The sequence below is a fragment of the Patella vulgata genome, chromosome 3, assembly GCF_932274485.2.
Source record: "Patella vulgata chromosome 3, xgPatVulg1.2, whole genome shotgun sequence".
In the NCBI taxonomy this organism is placed as follows: Eukaryota; Metazoa; Mollusca; class Gastropoda; family Patellidae; genus Patella; species Patella vulgata.
This window is the reverse complement of record NC_065881.2, coordinates 68,442,645-68,458,769: the sequence shown is the minus strand read 5'-3', so window position 1 is coordinate 68,458,769 and position 16,125 is coordinate 68,442,645. Positions and strand designations below refer to the sequence as shown.

Sequence of the window (16,125 nt, the reverse complement as noted above, 5' to 3'; positions counted from 1 at the left end):
CTCCATATATTAATATATGATCATATATCAATGGAATAAATGACAGTATTGAAATATATTAGAATAGTAAAATATTTTCATTATCAAAATGAAACATTTCTAGTCATGAGTGTTGTTATGTAATTACATACATTATGATATGTTACTAGGAAGGCTAAGCAGAGTTAGTGATGCATATTCATAGTTATATTACATTCATTGCACATAAAAATCTTCTATTGAAAATAGTTTTTATTTATTTAATGAGAAAATAACACATTCATTAAAAGCCGTATAAATACATAAAGATAATAAAATAAACCTGAGAACTGTCTACAAAATATAAGAGTAATTGACATGTACCTGTCAATTTCTGTCATTCAAATCACAAACTACAACATCTGTTAGTTAATCAGATCTACTGTAATATAAATATAAGATATAAAGCTTGTTATTATGATCGATATGTGATAACCATGAGAATGAAATCATATATATATATATAGATTATATAAAATATTTACATAGACTGTGTGAAAACACCATGTGATTAAATATATTTATAATGTATAAATCTTTACAATCTTACAAAATAAATCATTCTAATTATTCAACTTTTTAATTCCTCTGATGTAGCCGAGTCTATAAATAAGTGCAGGTGCTAAAATATTCCCCTTATGGACATGATTTGATACTGGAATTATAATTATTTTAATAATAAATCTTTAATAAAAATCAATAAAATTATCATGGCCTAAAGTGTAATTTTAATTTACTATTTTGCAAATTACCCCCCTTTAAAATCTTCGGCTGCCTTTCTTAAAAAGTTGACTAATATTTCTCGCTGTGCTTGGGATGCTATAAAGCGTGTCAATGCCTCTATTCCAGTACTTCCTACTAATTCTTGAATTTTTTTCACCAGTTTTGCCTTATCTTTATCATTCAGTTTTCTCAATGTTTCTACCATGGATTGATAAGGATCAACTCTACAGTAACCAATCACAGAGCCTGTAACATACAAATATTCCATTCTGTAAACAGCATTTATTCATACATAATTTCAAGAGGCATGTTTTGAACAATGCCTTCCTGTCCATCTGTCCTATACATCATTAATTAAGTGTGAGACTGATTCCTAAGTAAGAATCCCAATCTAGATTTCCTTTCCACATTCCAGTCTAGAAAAAGAATCAAGATTTGAGGTCACTGAAGTCCAATAATGGTCTCTTGTTGACTTGTGATTGACTACCATTTTGAATCTAAAGAAACCAAATCACAAAGCAAATTCATAGATTCATTTACGATAAATGTATTAAGATTCAGATTTGAATTCTTTATTGGAACAAAATATGGAAAGTACCAAGATTTGGATTCACAGAATTCAAACCTGCCTTTCAATACTAGATGATTTATTCCTAACCCTGGGAAATAAAATGAAATGTGGTTTTACGCCCTACGGTTCTGCTCCAACTGGGCTAATGAAGACAGGGCTTAACCCTGGAATTTCATTAGTTCAAACCTTTAAATAAGATGGTTGTGGAAGGATATTTATGGCACATAACCATTTACAACAAATTTCTTTATAATTTCTTGCTGCATTTGTCTACACTACATTACAGCATACTCGAGTTTGTAATATCAATTCATACAAACACTATTAATTTTACGAAACTATGGAGTTCACCCATTCATAAAATTAATTTTTAGTATTTTACGTAAGTGAAACTTTCAAGAAATGGTGTCTATTTTTATTTCATATACAGTACTGGTACTTTTGAAATTACTGTCAATCTTCAACATTATTATAGTATCATTTATCCTCTTCATCTAAAGGCTCAAAACATAACACAACTGGCATAATGTAATACCTGCAATGCCCCCTATCATGGCACCAGGAGGACCACCTACAGCTCCACCAACTAAAGCTCCACCAGCACTCCAACACATCTGAGAAAACATGCCTAAAAATAGAAAATCAAATTGAATTAAAGTTTAAAATACCATCCATGATGCTGTAAAAACAAAGCAATCAATCAATCTATTTGTTATGGTTCAAATGTTGATGACAGGCTTGCAACCATAAAAGGATATTGATGAATGAATCATGCATGACAGTTCGGTGTTCGCTTATTTTTCATTGAATTCCAAAAGCCAAAGGTCAACAAACTAGGTCATTTTGGGACTAACACATGGTTCAATATTATTTCAATAATTCACTTGCGTGTAGGGGTCTTTAGCAGTGGGAGGAAACAGGAGGACCTGGGGAAAGCCCACGTGGTTGGACAGGCCACCCTACTACGTGTCATGTACATCCGGGGAATCGAAACTTCGCCAGTTGACTCAATGACAGACCTTATGATGCAGCGCGCACGTGCTAACCATTCGGCCATCCACCCCCCTGTGAGTCTAGCATCCTAACCACACATCTACTGCTGTCCCTGAAAATCATGAAGATGATGAGTAGGTATACAGTGACAACCTTTTGCAGATTTCTTCAATTCTTCATTCGTATCTAGGAGTTCCATTAGATGATTGTAATATGGTATAAAAGCCATTCCAAATAAGTTACTCGCCATCTTCTTTGATTTTTGAAATTTGATTTCCTATGGCTGTGTTTCCTGAAGAAAGTATATATAAAGTACACACAAAATTAATATTACAGTTGGTAATTCAGGTAAATATTCATAAACTACTGATAGGCATCGGCCCTACTACACTTAATTCACTGTCTGCCTCAATAGTGGCTTATCAAGGTTATCAAAAAGGGCAGACCCACACAAACTGATTTCAAGTAGGCCCTACAGGTAGTTTCTGATTCAATTCATGACAGTAGACGCCTAGGCTACTCTTTGTCTTTGATGTTGGAATCAAAAGGTCCATGTTATAACATTATGGGCTATATGTATTGCGGTAAAAATTTCTGACGACCAACAATGGGTTGTTCAAATTCACATGGGTGTATTCAATACCCAGGTCCTTAATTTATAACCATGGACCTAGTAATACAACCCCTTATATGGTACCATACAACAGAAAGTGATCTCAATCTTTTCTATCCAAATTTCTTAGACAATATGTAAACAGAATTCAACCCAAAACATTTAACCCTCAACAGCCAATATGAGGAGCAAATGGGCCTTTCCTAATTATTTTGATAATAACAAATCCCAATCCAATCAATTCCAAATACCATAGCCTACATACCCTGTCTAACCCAGTCCAGCCTGTCCAACTAAGTCCAAGACAGTCGAAAAGTTATAACATTATAAATAAAAGTTTTCTCAGATCATTACAAGTATAATTACTGATTTCACGTACCTTGGGTTGACAAACAATACCAACAAAATCGACAAATAATGCTCATTAAATACTACAAATCAACCTGACGAAATATTCCACTAGCTACTTGCATTCTGTCGACTTTCGATTTCCCTTTTAAGGGTAGACAACTATGACGAAAAAATTGGAATCAGACCACAACTTGTATTCCCTTCATTGGAATTTTTAAATTTCCAACAAGTTCTTCCATTGATATGGAAAGTACTATAATATTCCAAGAAAAACTCAAGTCCGCCAGCAGTAACAGAACAAGTGAGGATGGTCGAGCTCGGGGGATGGGGGCAATCGAGCCAAAATGATTTTAAAATAATATTCAAAATACTAGTAGTCAACATTATGTACAGCATGGGCTGTACAGAATTTTTTTTTATTAAATAAAATGGTGTTAAGCTTATAAAGAAGCATTAGTGCTGAGATCTTAATCCATTGGTAAACTAGTCTGACATCGGCCCTAGACCAGTTTGAAGAGAGTCTAATATTATATCAATTATGATATTATTAAAAATGTAATACATTTATTTTCTTGGTCACATAAAACTAAACGGTACTAATTTCATGTAAACTATTTGCAAATGAAACAAGAATTTATGTGTTACATGTATTTATTAACGGGGTGTTGTAAAACAAATATCATGGACTTACTAATTTGCCAAGATTTCCGGTCATCAATATGCCAAGGGCCAATAAATTCACCATGAGTGGAAACAACACCAAGTCCTAGTTTGACTACAGGTCTGGAGGATTACCCGAGAATTTGATAAACTTAGCTCTGAGGCAGTATCTCTGTTCATACAGGTATAGGATCAGAGTGGAGTGTGGCTAAAATGCCCCACCCCCACACTCTCCCTCTTCTGGAATGCGCCTACAAGTGTTTATTATCGTAAAAAAATCAAGATATAAGTCAAACTACGTCGAATCGAAATTTATTTCAGTGTTGGCGTATTTTGTCGTCACCCTGTCAGTCCATCCGTCCGCCCGTCCATCTGCCCGTTCGTCAGTTCGTCCGTCAACAATTGGCTTGTGAACGCAATAGGGGCTAAACGGATTTTTTCACATTTGGTGTGAAGTATTGGTGTCATGTGAGTATACGAACGTGTCTGAAAAGCTTGTAAACAGGATAGAAACCAGATTTCTTGAAGGCATGAAGTATCCTTATCATCTTTTGTCACGTCCAAGTATTTCTTTTCGGATAAGATGCTGTCTTTTTCGAGTTCTAGCTCCTGTGTGGATGGTTATCTTTTTTCCAAAACATAAGGGCCTACCAACCGTTAATGCCTCTTTAATAGTTTAGTCCAATCAAGTCGGATGTAAAAAAAACCATGCATACGGCACAACGGCAAATACCTATGTAAGATTGTCCCTTTAAAGTAAAATTGTACTCTCTGAATGATATCAACCGAAAATCAGTTTGATCTATATTATATAGTGTGTTAACATAGAAATCATTAAGTGTTCTCAAAGGAGCTCCGTATAGTAGTGAATGAGAATAATGAGAACTTGTGTTAGTAATTAGACCGTAACATGGTGATATGGGTATTGTGGTCATACATGCGAATGTATAGCAATAACTATAATCATACTGCATGATGTCGAGTCATACCTTTTATTGTATACCCTAAACCCTTAGTCGACTAACGGACAATACAATAAATATAGAGGAGCTATGTTTACTAGTAAGTAAATTATAGGCTATATAATACACACCTTGCTCTACTGAAGATATTCAAGGGCGACCGTTTTACCTAGGTGATCATAAGTAGTGTGGGAAAGATATATGTACCATAAGAAAATGATGTGTCGTATATCGATGTTTAAATCAGGTTAAATACATATTGCACATCATAGCTTTAATTTGTTTGTAATTGATCAGTTTAACAGTTCAAGCGTAAAATTTGACAGCTGAGCGTGGATTTCATCAACGACTGTCAAATTAACTGATGTGTAATATATTGAGAGTCTGTCAGTAGATAGTTCTCCATTTTATTTTGTTTGAAAAAAGCATAAGTATTATTTTACTGATCATAATGATCGATGACGGATATTCTATTCTGGGTGTGGGGCGTGAGATCTCATTTGTATGGAGTGACCATGCCCAAACACTTGCGGAGACCCTGAAAGACAACAGACTCCCCGTGGTGGTTAAAATTGTAGAAGACGATGTGGTGAAGTCTGAACCAGACACGGCAATAGATTTTCAACGGCCATTATTATTATACCGAGAGGTGAAAAGACGTAAACTCTATACAAGACATATGGTGATGGACTCGATGAATAGACCTAAAGAAGCAGGTCCCTATGTCGTTATACCCGAGGAATATACAGGTACGTGCAATTACATGTATTATATTACTCCTGTGTTAGCTTTAAGAAATGCACACATACCCAAAGGAAAGGATATATTTTAGCTAACGTTAACTGATAGCTGGGCCATACTTTGGCTCATAAACATATAATATCGGGGAAAACTAAATCTATGGTGATGCGATTTTGCAATCTTCTTCCGCCAGTTGGTAAATCCGAAGCTGGTAACGGAAACAAGAGTTTCAGAGAACATAAAGGGCACCCAGACTATCTGAGTCGATTGGCTAAAAATATTAGTTTATTTTGCACAAAACGTATGTAAGACCTTTGACAAAGGGTTTTGTATACTGTGGGGATTTGGCGAACAAGAATGTAGGGGACCGAAAATTTTTGAAAGATACATGATCTCTTTGCGTATATCTGGGATAACTGGATGTCACTTTGCTAAAATACAGAAACTGAGATATAGCACTACATATGACATACCAAATACAACATGTACTACGTTTTACTGATGGAATAATAATCAGATGTACACGATTTTGACAAGAAATTTTACACAAGCAAACAAATGGATGGAAAGACAAAAACCGTGACAAGTAGAAGCAAAAATGTCAAAAGTTCAAAAGACAGTTTTTTCATCACATAATCTATTTGTTAATTTTTTCAATACCCAAAATCATGTTGAATTGGCTTCAAGCGGAAGTTTTTCTGCACACTTGGAGGCGAACTAGATTTTGTAGCCTTCTACAGGCCTGGACTACCTGCCGGGCCCGGATACCCTGACGAGAGCCTCAAACAGAACGAGTGGTTTCTAGTTTTTAATTCACCAATTTTAACAAGTGGACTGACAGAATCTGATTCTAATCATACCCACGCCACTAGGTACCCACATTTACAAAAGTCACCAGTTTTCTTCTACTTTACGATCGAGTATCAGTATATATATATTTTTTTAATTTTTTTTTTTATTAATTTATTCCTACAAATTAGTCTCCGGGTCCCTCTATAGGCTCCGGGCCCCTGGACAAGTGTCCCAGCTGTCTCCCCCCCCCCCCAATTCCTGCTCAGTACTACGCACGGGTTAACCAGTTAGGAGGTTATAAATGCGTGTTAAAAGTCAACTAGGTGTTAATCCGGTTTATTCCTAATCACTTAATTGTCGTAGTGACGTCAGTGAACTCACGATCTGGGGTCACATTTTTGGCAATCGATTATCTGATGGTAGGATACTAAAACCAAGAGATGATCCAAAGGGTGTCGTATATAAAATAAATTGTGAGTGCGATTTGGCGTACATTGGAGAAACTTCCCGATCGATTTCAGTGAGAATAAAAGAGCATCGCACGGCAGTTACAAAACAAGAATATAATAAATCAGCAATAGCAGAACACATCTACCAAAATCCTAAGCATAATATCAAATGGGAGAATACAGAAATACTAGCTAAAAATTTACCAACTTGGAAAAATAGAATTCTACGAGAAGCGCTAGAAATTCAAAAACATAAGCCTAAATTAAATAGGGACTCAGGACATTTTCTCCCAAATCTTTGGGTCGATTTATTTAATTCCTATTAATGTGAAGTTTTCAATTTCTTGCCTGTACGGTTAACCATTTTCATCTCGTAATTATGGTTTCACCTGCTATATTAGTGTTTATTTGTTGCATTTATCTATATATTGCCATCTGTTATCCCATTAATCTCGTATAATTATTAGTTTTATCTGCTAATTTCTAATTGTTATCAATACATTATGGTTTCCTTCCCCTAGTTTTCGATTTCTTGCCTGTGTGGTTAACCCCCTCATCTTGTAGTTATGGTTTCACCTGCTAATTAGTGTATTAATTGTTATCTATATATTCCTATCTCTCATATAGTTAATCTCTTATAATTATTAGTTTGATCTGCTAATATTTCTAATTGTTATCAATACATTACAGTCTTTCATCTTGTTAATCCCTTTGTAATTGTTTATCCATATTATTACTTCTCTCATCTTATTTATTCTTAATTAATGATTAATCTGTTACATGGTTTCCAATTGTTAACTATATATTGCACCACATTTTTGTTATATATCATTATTTGCTTGATAACGATATCTGTATGTGTATCGAAACGTAGCATGTTAATAAATTCAGAAGTAGTATATCCATATAAGTGTTTTTAATAAATCGATTATCTGTCAAACTTTCACCATGCACGGTCTGGGGTGCATTCAAGCAAATCCGGTTAGTGTTAAATGATAAGGCCAGCTCAATACGTCACGAGATGTAAACAGGGCTCGCCATGACAAAAATTGAGCTGGCCTTAACAAATAGATTTAGCCAGCAAATCCTATACCTCTAGTATAATTTATTAATAATAGTAATATGCCATACAGTGTGCTGAGTAAAATTTTTCTCCGGACAGCAATTGAATTCCAACTGTCAGGGGTTTATTTACCTGCACACCTTATAGGTGTATACCCTACCACAATTTTTCGTCCCAAACCACTGATAAGGGGAAATCACGTAGGAAAATCACGGATCGAACCTTTGACCTGATGGTTTGTGTGCCTTATGCACTGCGCCACCGTGGCTTCATAATAATAAGAATAATACTCTTTATTTTCCAGGATTATTCTTGAAGATGGAAAGCTTAAAAGAGAGAGAAAGTGACATTATATCCATAGCTACCATTGCCAGAGTGATGCCAGCAACATTTCTCTCACTATCTGTCGGTAGAGGTTTTGTTCCCTCTAAAATCCGCGGTGATTCCATTATCTATAACAAAAGGAAGGACATACCCACAGGACTATTTTACGCCATGAATGTTCACGAAGATTACGTCACATATATCAACAGTCGTAAGTCAGAAAAACGCCGTTTAATGAGGTGCTTGCGGTGTATAACGGAAGATAGAAAATTAGAAGTTTTATTCCCATTTGACTGGTCTGGAGATTTATATATTGTAGATCTCCGAAGGAACCACTCCAAATATTCCGAATCTGATCCGGTAACCCGATTGCACAGAATTCCAGAACTTTTGAAGATACTGGAACCTAATCAACAAGTAAAATTAATTTACGGAGACCCACCGTTTTTGGAATCAAAGTTTAGTGGAATATTAAAGTTATGTCATCTGACAGAAGAGCACACGGTAATTGGTTGTACATTGACTTCCAAGGAGCCCAGACTCCTTGAGATATCCGTTCCATCTGGCCCACTGTACACGACTGCTCTGAATACGAACGACAAACACAGTGACGTTACATTGCAAAAGTGTCGCGATTTCATGAGCATTTCTATAACAAAGTTTATTACCGAAATGAAAATAAGAAAAGATTTTGGTGTAGAGAAAAGGGACCTAAGAGAATAAAATGTTCAGTTTCAATCTACACAATCAGATGAATCTACTTTATGTTTCTGTGTCTTTTTAAAACAATGTGTTTGATGTGGTTCTTTTGACGCGAAAAGAGAGTTCATTGTTCTACTTAATAATGCTGTTTGTTTGGGTTTTTTTTTAAATAAATGTTCTATTAACTCTTATAAATATACATGTATTGGCTAAATATTAATTCTCTTTGTTTATTAAAATGTTTTCCTAGAATAAGGCACTGTCTATGCTTAATGGTCGATACAGCAACATTTTGATCGGGAACTACCCATTAAGACATTTTATTAATTAAAAGGGTATGTTTATATTCCTCTACAACAATAAATGTCTTCCCTTGTGAATTTACCAATGTGGCATATTCTTCGTACGGTATATGCGAACACAATTTTAATTAAATTTATATTCTTTTTTATTTCTTCGACATTAATAACTGTATTTTCACAAATACCCCACATGGAATTTACTACATAGATAATATAAAAGTACAACTATAACTTATTACCTGTGACAAACTCGTCAAATGCGAAGTGACATCGGATATTCACTAAAAACACAAAGGATAATGTTTTAAAATACGCACAAGATTACTAAGGACAAAAAACCTGATTTACCATTACTTCTATAATCACCATATACAAACTACATATCGTTTTATTTACTTTGATCTCTGGAATTCGGAGAGTAAGCGGAAACGTCTGTGTGGCAATAGTCCTCCCTAGAATAATACATGCACTCTAGAGTCAATAGAATTAACTGTATCTTAATCTCAATATATTTTAACTGGGTATAATAATTAGTTTCTGTCATTCAATAATGATCTTTATCACAATGAGACATTCTTGATGATATCCTTCTTATGTCAGCAGACACAGGCGCGTGTATAATACCAATGGCATGGCGATATTAATTAAGCTAGGTTGACTTCATTACAGTATGTATGTTACTTTTAAAGTGACCGTAGTATAGAGTTAACAACCTGTTCAACCTTTCGATGCCAGGCATGCTTCATGTTGAATCAATCTTATGTCAACTTTCACAGATCTTATAGTAAGACAATTGTAAGACAAGCCTGTTTGATCTATAGAAATGTTTGTTTTCTATGAATATAAATTGATTTATCTAATTAGATTAATGTTTATTATCACAATTAAATTTAATTCACGGTGGCATCGAATGGATTAACTCCATTCCGTTCCTTTACTTCTTGGTGTAGGGTTGACTCTTTGTTCACTGTTAATCTTCCCCAAAAGTTTATATCTTCTGTATTTTGATGAGCGGTCTTCCTTCAATGTTGATTACATTACTTCCCTAATACCATATCTTCACAGACTTGAGATCATTGTAATATTAGAACCATTTGAATCAGACTGTCGTGCGCTCGTTTTATTGGTAGGCGATTTCCTTGCTACGTAACATGGGCAAAATATTCTGTAAAAGGTTGTGCGGAACTGGGTACTAAGTGTCATGTAGAAAATAAACCCAACACAATTACTAAGGAGTTCGCACAAATTTCCAAACCGCATGACTGTATTAAACAAATAATGTTCTTTTGTAAAAGATCCGTAATCTGAAGTCGTGTTGGTTATTATTGAACTTACATTGGTCGGAAGAGCCAACAGTGCAAAAACAAACGTTGATACTAAAACTGTGATGGTTGTTCGCCGATCATTATGTTTAACTAATAGCTCATTTCTACTAATCAGTGATCTACGGGCCCTGGCGTGTCTTCTTAACGTAATCCCGATGGTGAAGTTTAAAACCAGAGAACAAATTAATGCTAAGTAGACAAAAATCACCTTACTGGCCACACTCCAAGCATCAAACTCATGTATACTAGCCACATACGTGTCTGTAAACTGAAACTTCCACAATGTTTCGTTATTTGGAGACTGGTATGGAACAACTTTGAACTTATACAAAGTAAACACGTGAAAAAGAATGGATATCGTCGTAACACAGATAACGGCCGAGAAAGGATAGCGTACAAGCTTGAAATGTTTGGATTTTAACGGGGCCACCACGGCAATGCATCTTTCGGCGGATACCAGACAAGACAGACAAAACGTTGCACGTCTAAATGCCGTACCTAAACAAATATTAAAATAAAGTCGTATAATTAAATAGACGTGCGAGGTTGTTGAATTTCGCCCATAGATAACACCAGCAGTTTCCAATGTCATTGTTATAAGGACATTGGCGAGTTCCGTCAGATTTAACGCTACAAGATAAATGCTGGTTGGGCTTCTCATGCGTTTTGTTGAATAAACCACGGCACCAAATACACAGAAAACAAACCCAACAAATGTCAGTGGATACATTAAGTATGTGATTATTGTAAATATAGTATTATACGTTTCCTTAGATACCGAACCTTGATCTATCAACGAAACCTGCTGATCGCCTAATAACGTTTCGTTGTTCATTTCTGTAAACGCTGAACCTTTGGTAATTGTGGAATTCGGATCCAAAATGAACTCCCTGGAAATACCAATAGATGATGACGTAGTAATTTACATAGTGGTCAGCTTTAGATGACTTATTCGTTAAAAAGACGCCCTAGGAATAAACCCAGTATTCTCTCAGGACCGAACCATTGTCATATAACGTATAAACTGTCTTTATTGGCGGACTCTCCCATAGCTAATCAACTAAAATTGATTTACTGATTGATATTAGATGAGATATCAATAGATAATGTAGAATAATTATAGAAAACCATCAAACTATAACCATAACAATCTTATCGGTAATCTTTAATAGTATGAAAAAAACAGCACTTACGCCATAAAACTCCTGTAAACTGAGTCGCCAATAATTTAAGTAAATACGTATAATTAATACATTAAGCGCATTGTCCAGAAAGGAAAACACATACGCATTTGGTAAATTGCAATCTATGAAAGTGAAGGATTCAATTAAGATAAATATTTAGATGATTTTGTTTCACGTTGAAATAAAGATTCTATCTTACTTATAGCCAATCGTTATAGAGTAAGTGATTATAATCTAACGGAAGTATCTATCTAAATACAATAAAATTATAGGCCTACAGTTACATTTGCTTTTTTAAAAACTTTGTATTCCCAAGAGCATTAACCACCATCGGTTTCAATACAGACAAACAAAAAAAGCTACAAAACCCTACTTGTGGTTTTTATTTGATTTACTTGAGATATTACCTCATTAACTGAAAATCTTGATGGCTTTACAAGAAGTTGAAGAACATCTGCGATCCTCTTATATATGTTCACATCTCATTTTGACGTAATATAGCGTCCATAGCCCGTGAATCCATCGACATTTTCATGGCACTCTTCACGGCAACTTTTTTGTCGAATTTTGTTCAAATATACACAGCAAAAAAAGTTAAGCACCCCCCTGATTTTTCACAGAGGGATGAACTTCATGGAAGTATGGTATGGAACTGGGAAAAAGAAGATAAGCAAAACAAATTTTAATTAAAAGAACAATCATTTGGTCATTTGGAAGTGAAGTTTTTGTAACGGTATGAGCACTAAAAGTGCATGAAAACACAGGGTGAAATTGAAATGGAATTTCATCCAAAAAACATGGGTATTTAAGTTTCGTCAGTTCAAGGCCTTGGTGTGTGCCACCCGGTAAAAGCAGCTTAATAAAGTGGATTAGTGTCCCAGGAATCACAAAACATCCGTAACGTGTGCTGTCACCACGTGCCTCAATAACTGCAGCCACTCTTCTTGGCATACCCCTAACCAGGTTCCTTAATTGTTCCATCGGTATCCGCTGCCACTCCTCGTGAAGAGCTGCCTCCAGTTCCTTCAGCTTTTGTGGAGGAGGATTCCTTCTTTGTACCCGACGGCCCATGATGTCCCAAACATGTTCGATTGCTGGCCATTCTCGGATTTATATTGCATTGTTTAAAGGAGCTAAATCGCTAATATTTTGGACCTAGAAATAGGCACAAATGGGTGGCAACACATATAATAATGTACATGTAATGGGAATTTATATAAACTGTTTTACATTCATTCGTTTTCGTTTTACTGTGAATTATCATCAGTTATGTTCGTCTAAATACGCCAGAAGTCTCAACCGAAAGTTAGTTTCTAGCGTCTGGTTATTTCAGTCAACACCGATAGTATTTATTGCGCATGCTCTCCAAATAAGAATATGGCATCACCGTTTGACATGACTTGTGGAATGTGTCTAGCCTCATTCTTTGAGCACCTTGTTACAAATGGCGCTGAAACGTATTATGGTACAGGATTCGTGTACCAATGGTTAAATGTTTATTTTGTCTAAAATATTGGATATCAGAAGCCCATCTTTTCCAGGTAAGATCACAAGACCAATGCTGATTTTAATTGCGAAATAATTCGCGTTTTCAATGTCGAAGATTTTGGATGATATTGAGTTACGGACTTAGCTACTTTAAAGGATTGTCAACAAATAAAGACACTAAAAATCATCATAATTTATTTTTTATTTAACACAAAACAAATCATCATAATTTATTTTTTATTTAACACAAAACAAGAGTAATTGGACACCACATCTTCTCTATTATAAAATTTCTGGAAACACTCCTGGTTTGACCAATTAGCTGTCTTGAGAATATCTGAAATAGGACACCCAGAGTTAAAGGCAGCAGAAGAAGACGCCGACCTTACGGAATGGGCTTTAAATTTATCCGTGTCTACACCAGATAATTTCAAAGTTTCTTTAATCTACCTGGCTATAGTGCCAGGAGCGACAGCTCTAAAAGTTAAGAAAGAAACAAATAATTGCCGAGATTTTCTTTTACGCTCTGTACGTCTGATATACTCTTTGAGGGTATAACAAGGTCACATTTTCTTATTCTTGTAACATGGCAATTTAATGGAATAAAGTTGTTTTCACTGGCGAGAAGTTTTAATTACCTTGGAAATTCAAAGCGTTAGAACTCTTCCAGAATCATCTAAATCATTTAGGTCGAAAGAGCATAGAATCTGACACAAACAAACTTACCGTTTTGAGGGTTAAAAGATTTCGTGAAAGACTCTCTAATGGAAATAAGGTTGCTAGATATTTGATAAGCACAGAGACGTCCCAAGTGGATAAATACCTGGGCTTTGGAGGTTTCCTATTAAATAAGCCTTTCATGAAACGACCAACCAACGGCTGATCTTTGAGTTTATCAAAACCCAACAATATTGAAGTTTGGATGATCGCGGATCTGTTAACTACACTGTAAGAAGAGACTCTGGACAAAAACTCTAGATAATAAATAAATTGGGCTAAAGATGGATGCAAGGGATCAACTTGTTGTTTATTTGTTCAAAGAATCCACTTCTTCCATGCGAGATTGTATTGCCTACACGTTCCTGGTTTCCAGGATACCAGGATACTTGCGATAGATTCGCTTGATAATCCTTTATTAGAGAGAAATTGCCGGATATAAGGCAAGCGGTTAAAAATAATCTCTACCCCCCCCCCCCCCTAGAGGGTGTAAAGTGTTGCTTACTGGTAACCTCGAAAGATCTTTTCGTGCGGGAAGACGTAATGGGTGAGATATTAAAGGAGCTAAATCGCTAATATTATTTGGGACCTAGAATTTGACACAAATGGGTCGCAACGCATATAATAATGTAATATGAATGTGTATAAACTGATTTACATTCAATCGTTTAAGTTTTACTAGAATTTCTAATCAGTTATGTTTTTCGAAATACGCCAGAAGTCTCAATCGAATGGCAATCTCTAGCGTCTTGTTATTCCAGTCTACACCGATAATATTTATTGCACATGCTCTCCAGATAAGATTATGGCGTCGCCGTTTTACATTTCTTGTGGAATATGTCTAGCCTTGTTCTTCGGGCCCCTTGTTACCAATGGCACTGAAACGATTCGTGTTGAATGGTAAAGTGTTTATTTTGTCTTAAACTGGTAATTGAGCATTATATTTAGATGCAAATAAATCAATATCTGGCGTGAAAAGCCTGTTACAAATTTTCTGGAAGACAAATTCGTTTAATTTCCATTCTGTTGAATCTGAAAAATCACGTGAAAATTGGTTAGCCATGATATTACTTTTGCCAGGAATGTATTTTGTGGACAGAAAAATACCTCGATCCCTACACCATGACCATATGACCTTGGTCAAATCAAATAAAGCGTCCACGGAACCCCCCAGACTATTAATGTATGATATGGCTGTATTGTCACACTAGATGCACATGCGACACGCAATAATAGCACCATACACGTGGGAGGGGTTCATTGTCAAATTTGACACTTCAAGGACGAGTTGATGAAAACTGCCGCGTGCTGGTTTATCTATCCATGTTTGTATTTTCTATCGGTTCTTGCATAAGATTTACTGTTTAGCGTATCTTTGCTTTAGTGTGTTACGTTTCATTTGATCGTCAACGTCAACCGACAACACTGCAAGAATTGGCCGTGGCCCTGCAAGAGAGAGTAATCCTGTGCCTGTGCATTCCTGGGTAAAATATGCGAAATATCAGTATCAGTCATGGGTGCATTTAACCTTTGACAGTTCTCTGGAATGGGGTATTTTGACACCAGTTTATCGATCTCAACTTTTTCAGAGTAGAAACATTGACTAATCAGAAACTGGATTACCAGCGATATCATCCCCGTGGAAAATTTTTGGGAATGTCAAAATCATATTCTGAGGAATTATCGTTTCCATCCCTGAATTCATGATACATTTCTTGGGGGTTCATGATATCCAAGACTGGCTCGTTATCAAAATTGTCTTCATCATTAAACGGGGTTACCGTTTCATCATGTTAACTGATTCTTTGCTACATGTATACTGTTCTACTTGGGGATTATTGACATTAACAGGCTTATGATTTTATTGATCCGACTTTATAAAATTACTATTTGACCAGACTAAATTGTCAACAGATTGTTGCCGCAATAAAACTAAAATCAGCGCGATCAACCGGTACACTGTTATTCTCATTTATATTTCCAGCATTAAAACTACGATTCGGAATAAAAAGTAGAAGACGGAACAGAAGGTCGTTTAAATGATGTGCCTTCAACATTTTGATTACATGCCGGTATAATATCAAAGAAGGAAGCTACCTTAGAATTTGTTTTCCTTGCAGTTGGGGGCTTATTGCTATTAGTTCTAT

At 35.6% G+C, this 16,125-nt stretch overlaps 1 protein-coding gene across 1 annotated transcript; it reads left to right on the top strand.

Moving 5' to 3' along the window:
• Positions 1-4,995: 4,995 nt before the first annotated feature.
• On the top strand, positions 4,996-9,635 carry LOC126816375 (uncharacterized). The gene is made up of 2 exons (XM_050542834.2): positions 4,996-5,640; positions 8,241-9,635. Exons 1-2 carry the CDS (start codon positions 5,343-5,345, stop codon positions 8,981-8,983), a joined length of 1,041 nt encoding a protein of 346 aa, XP_050398791.1. The 5' UTR covers positions 4,996-5,342; the 3' UTR covers positions 8,984-9,635.
• The last annotated feature ends 6,490 nt before the right edge of the window (positions 9,636-16,125 follow it).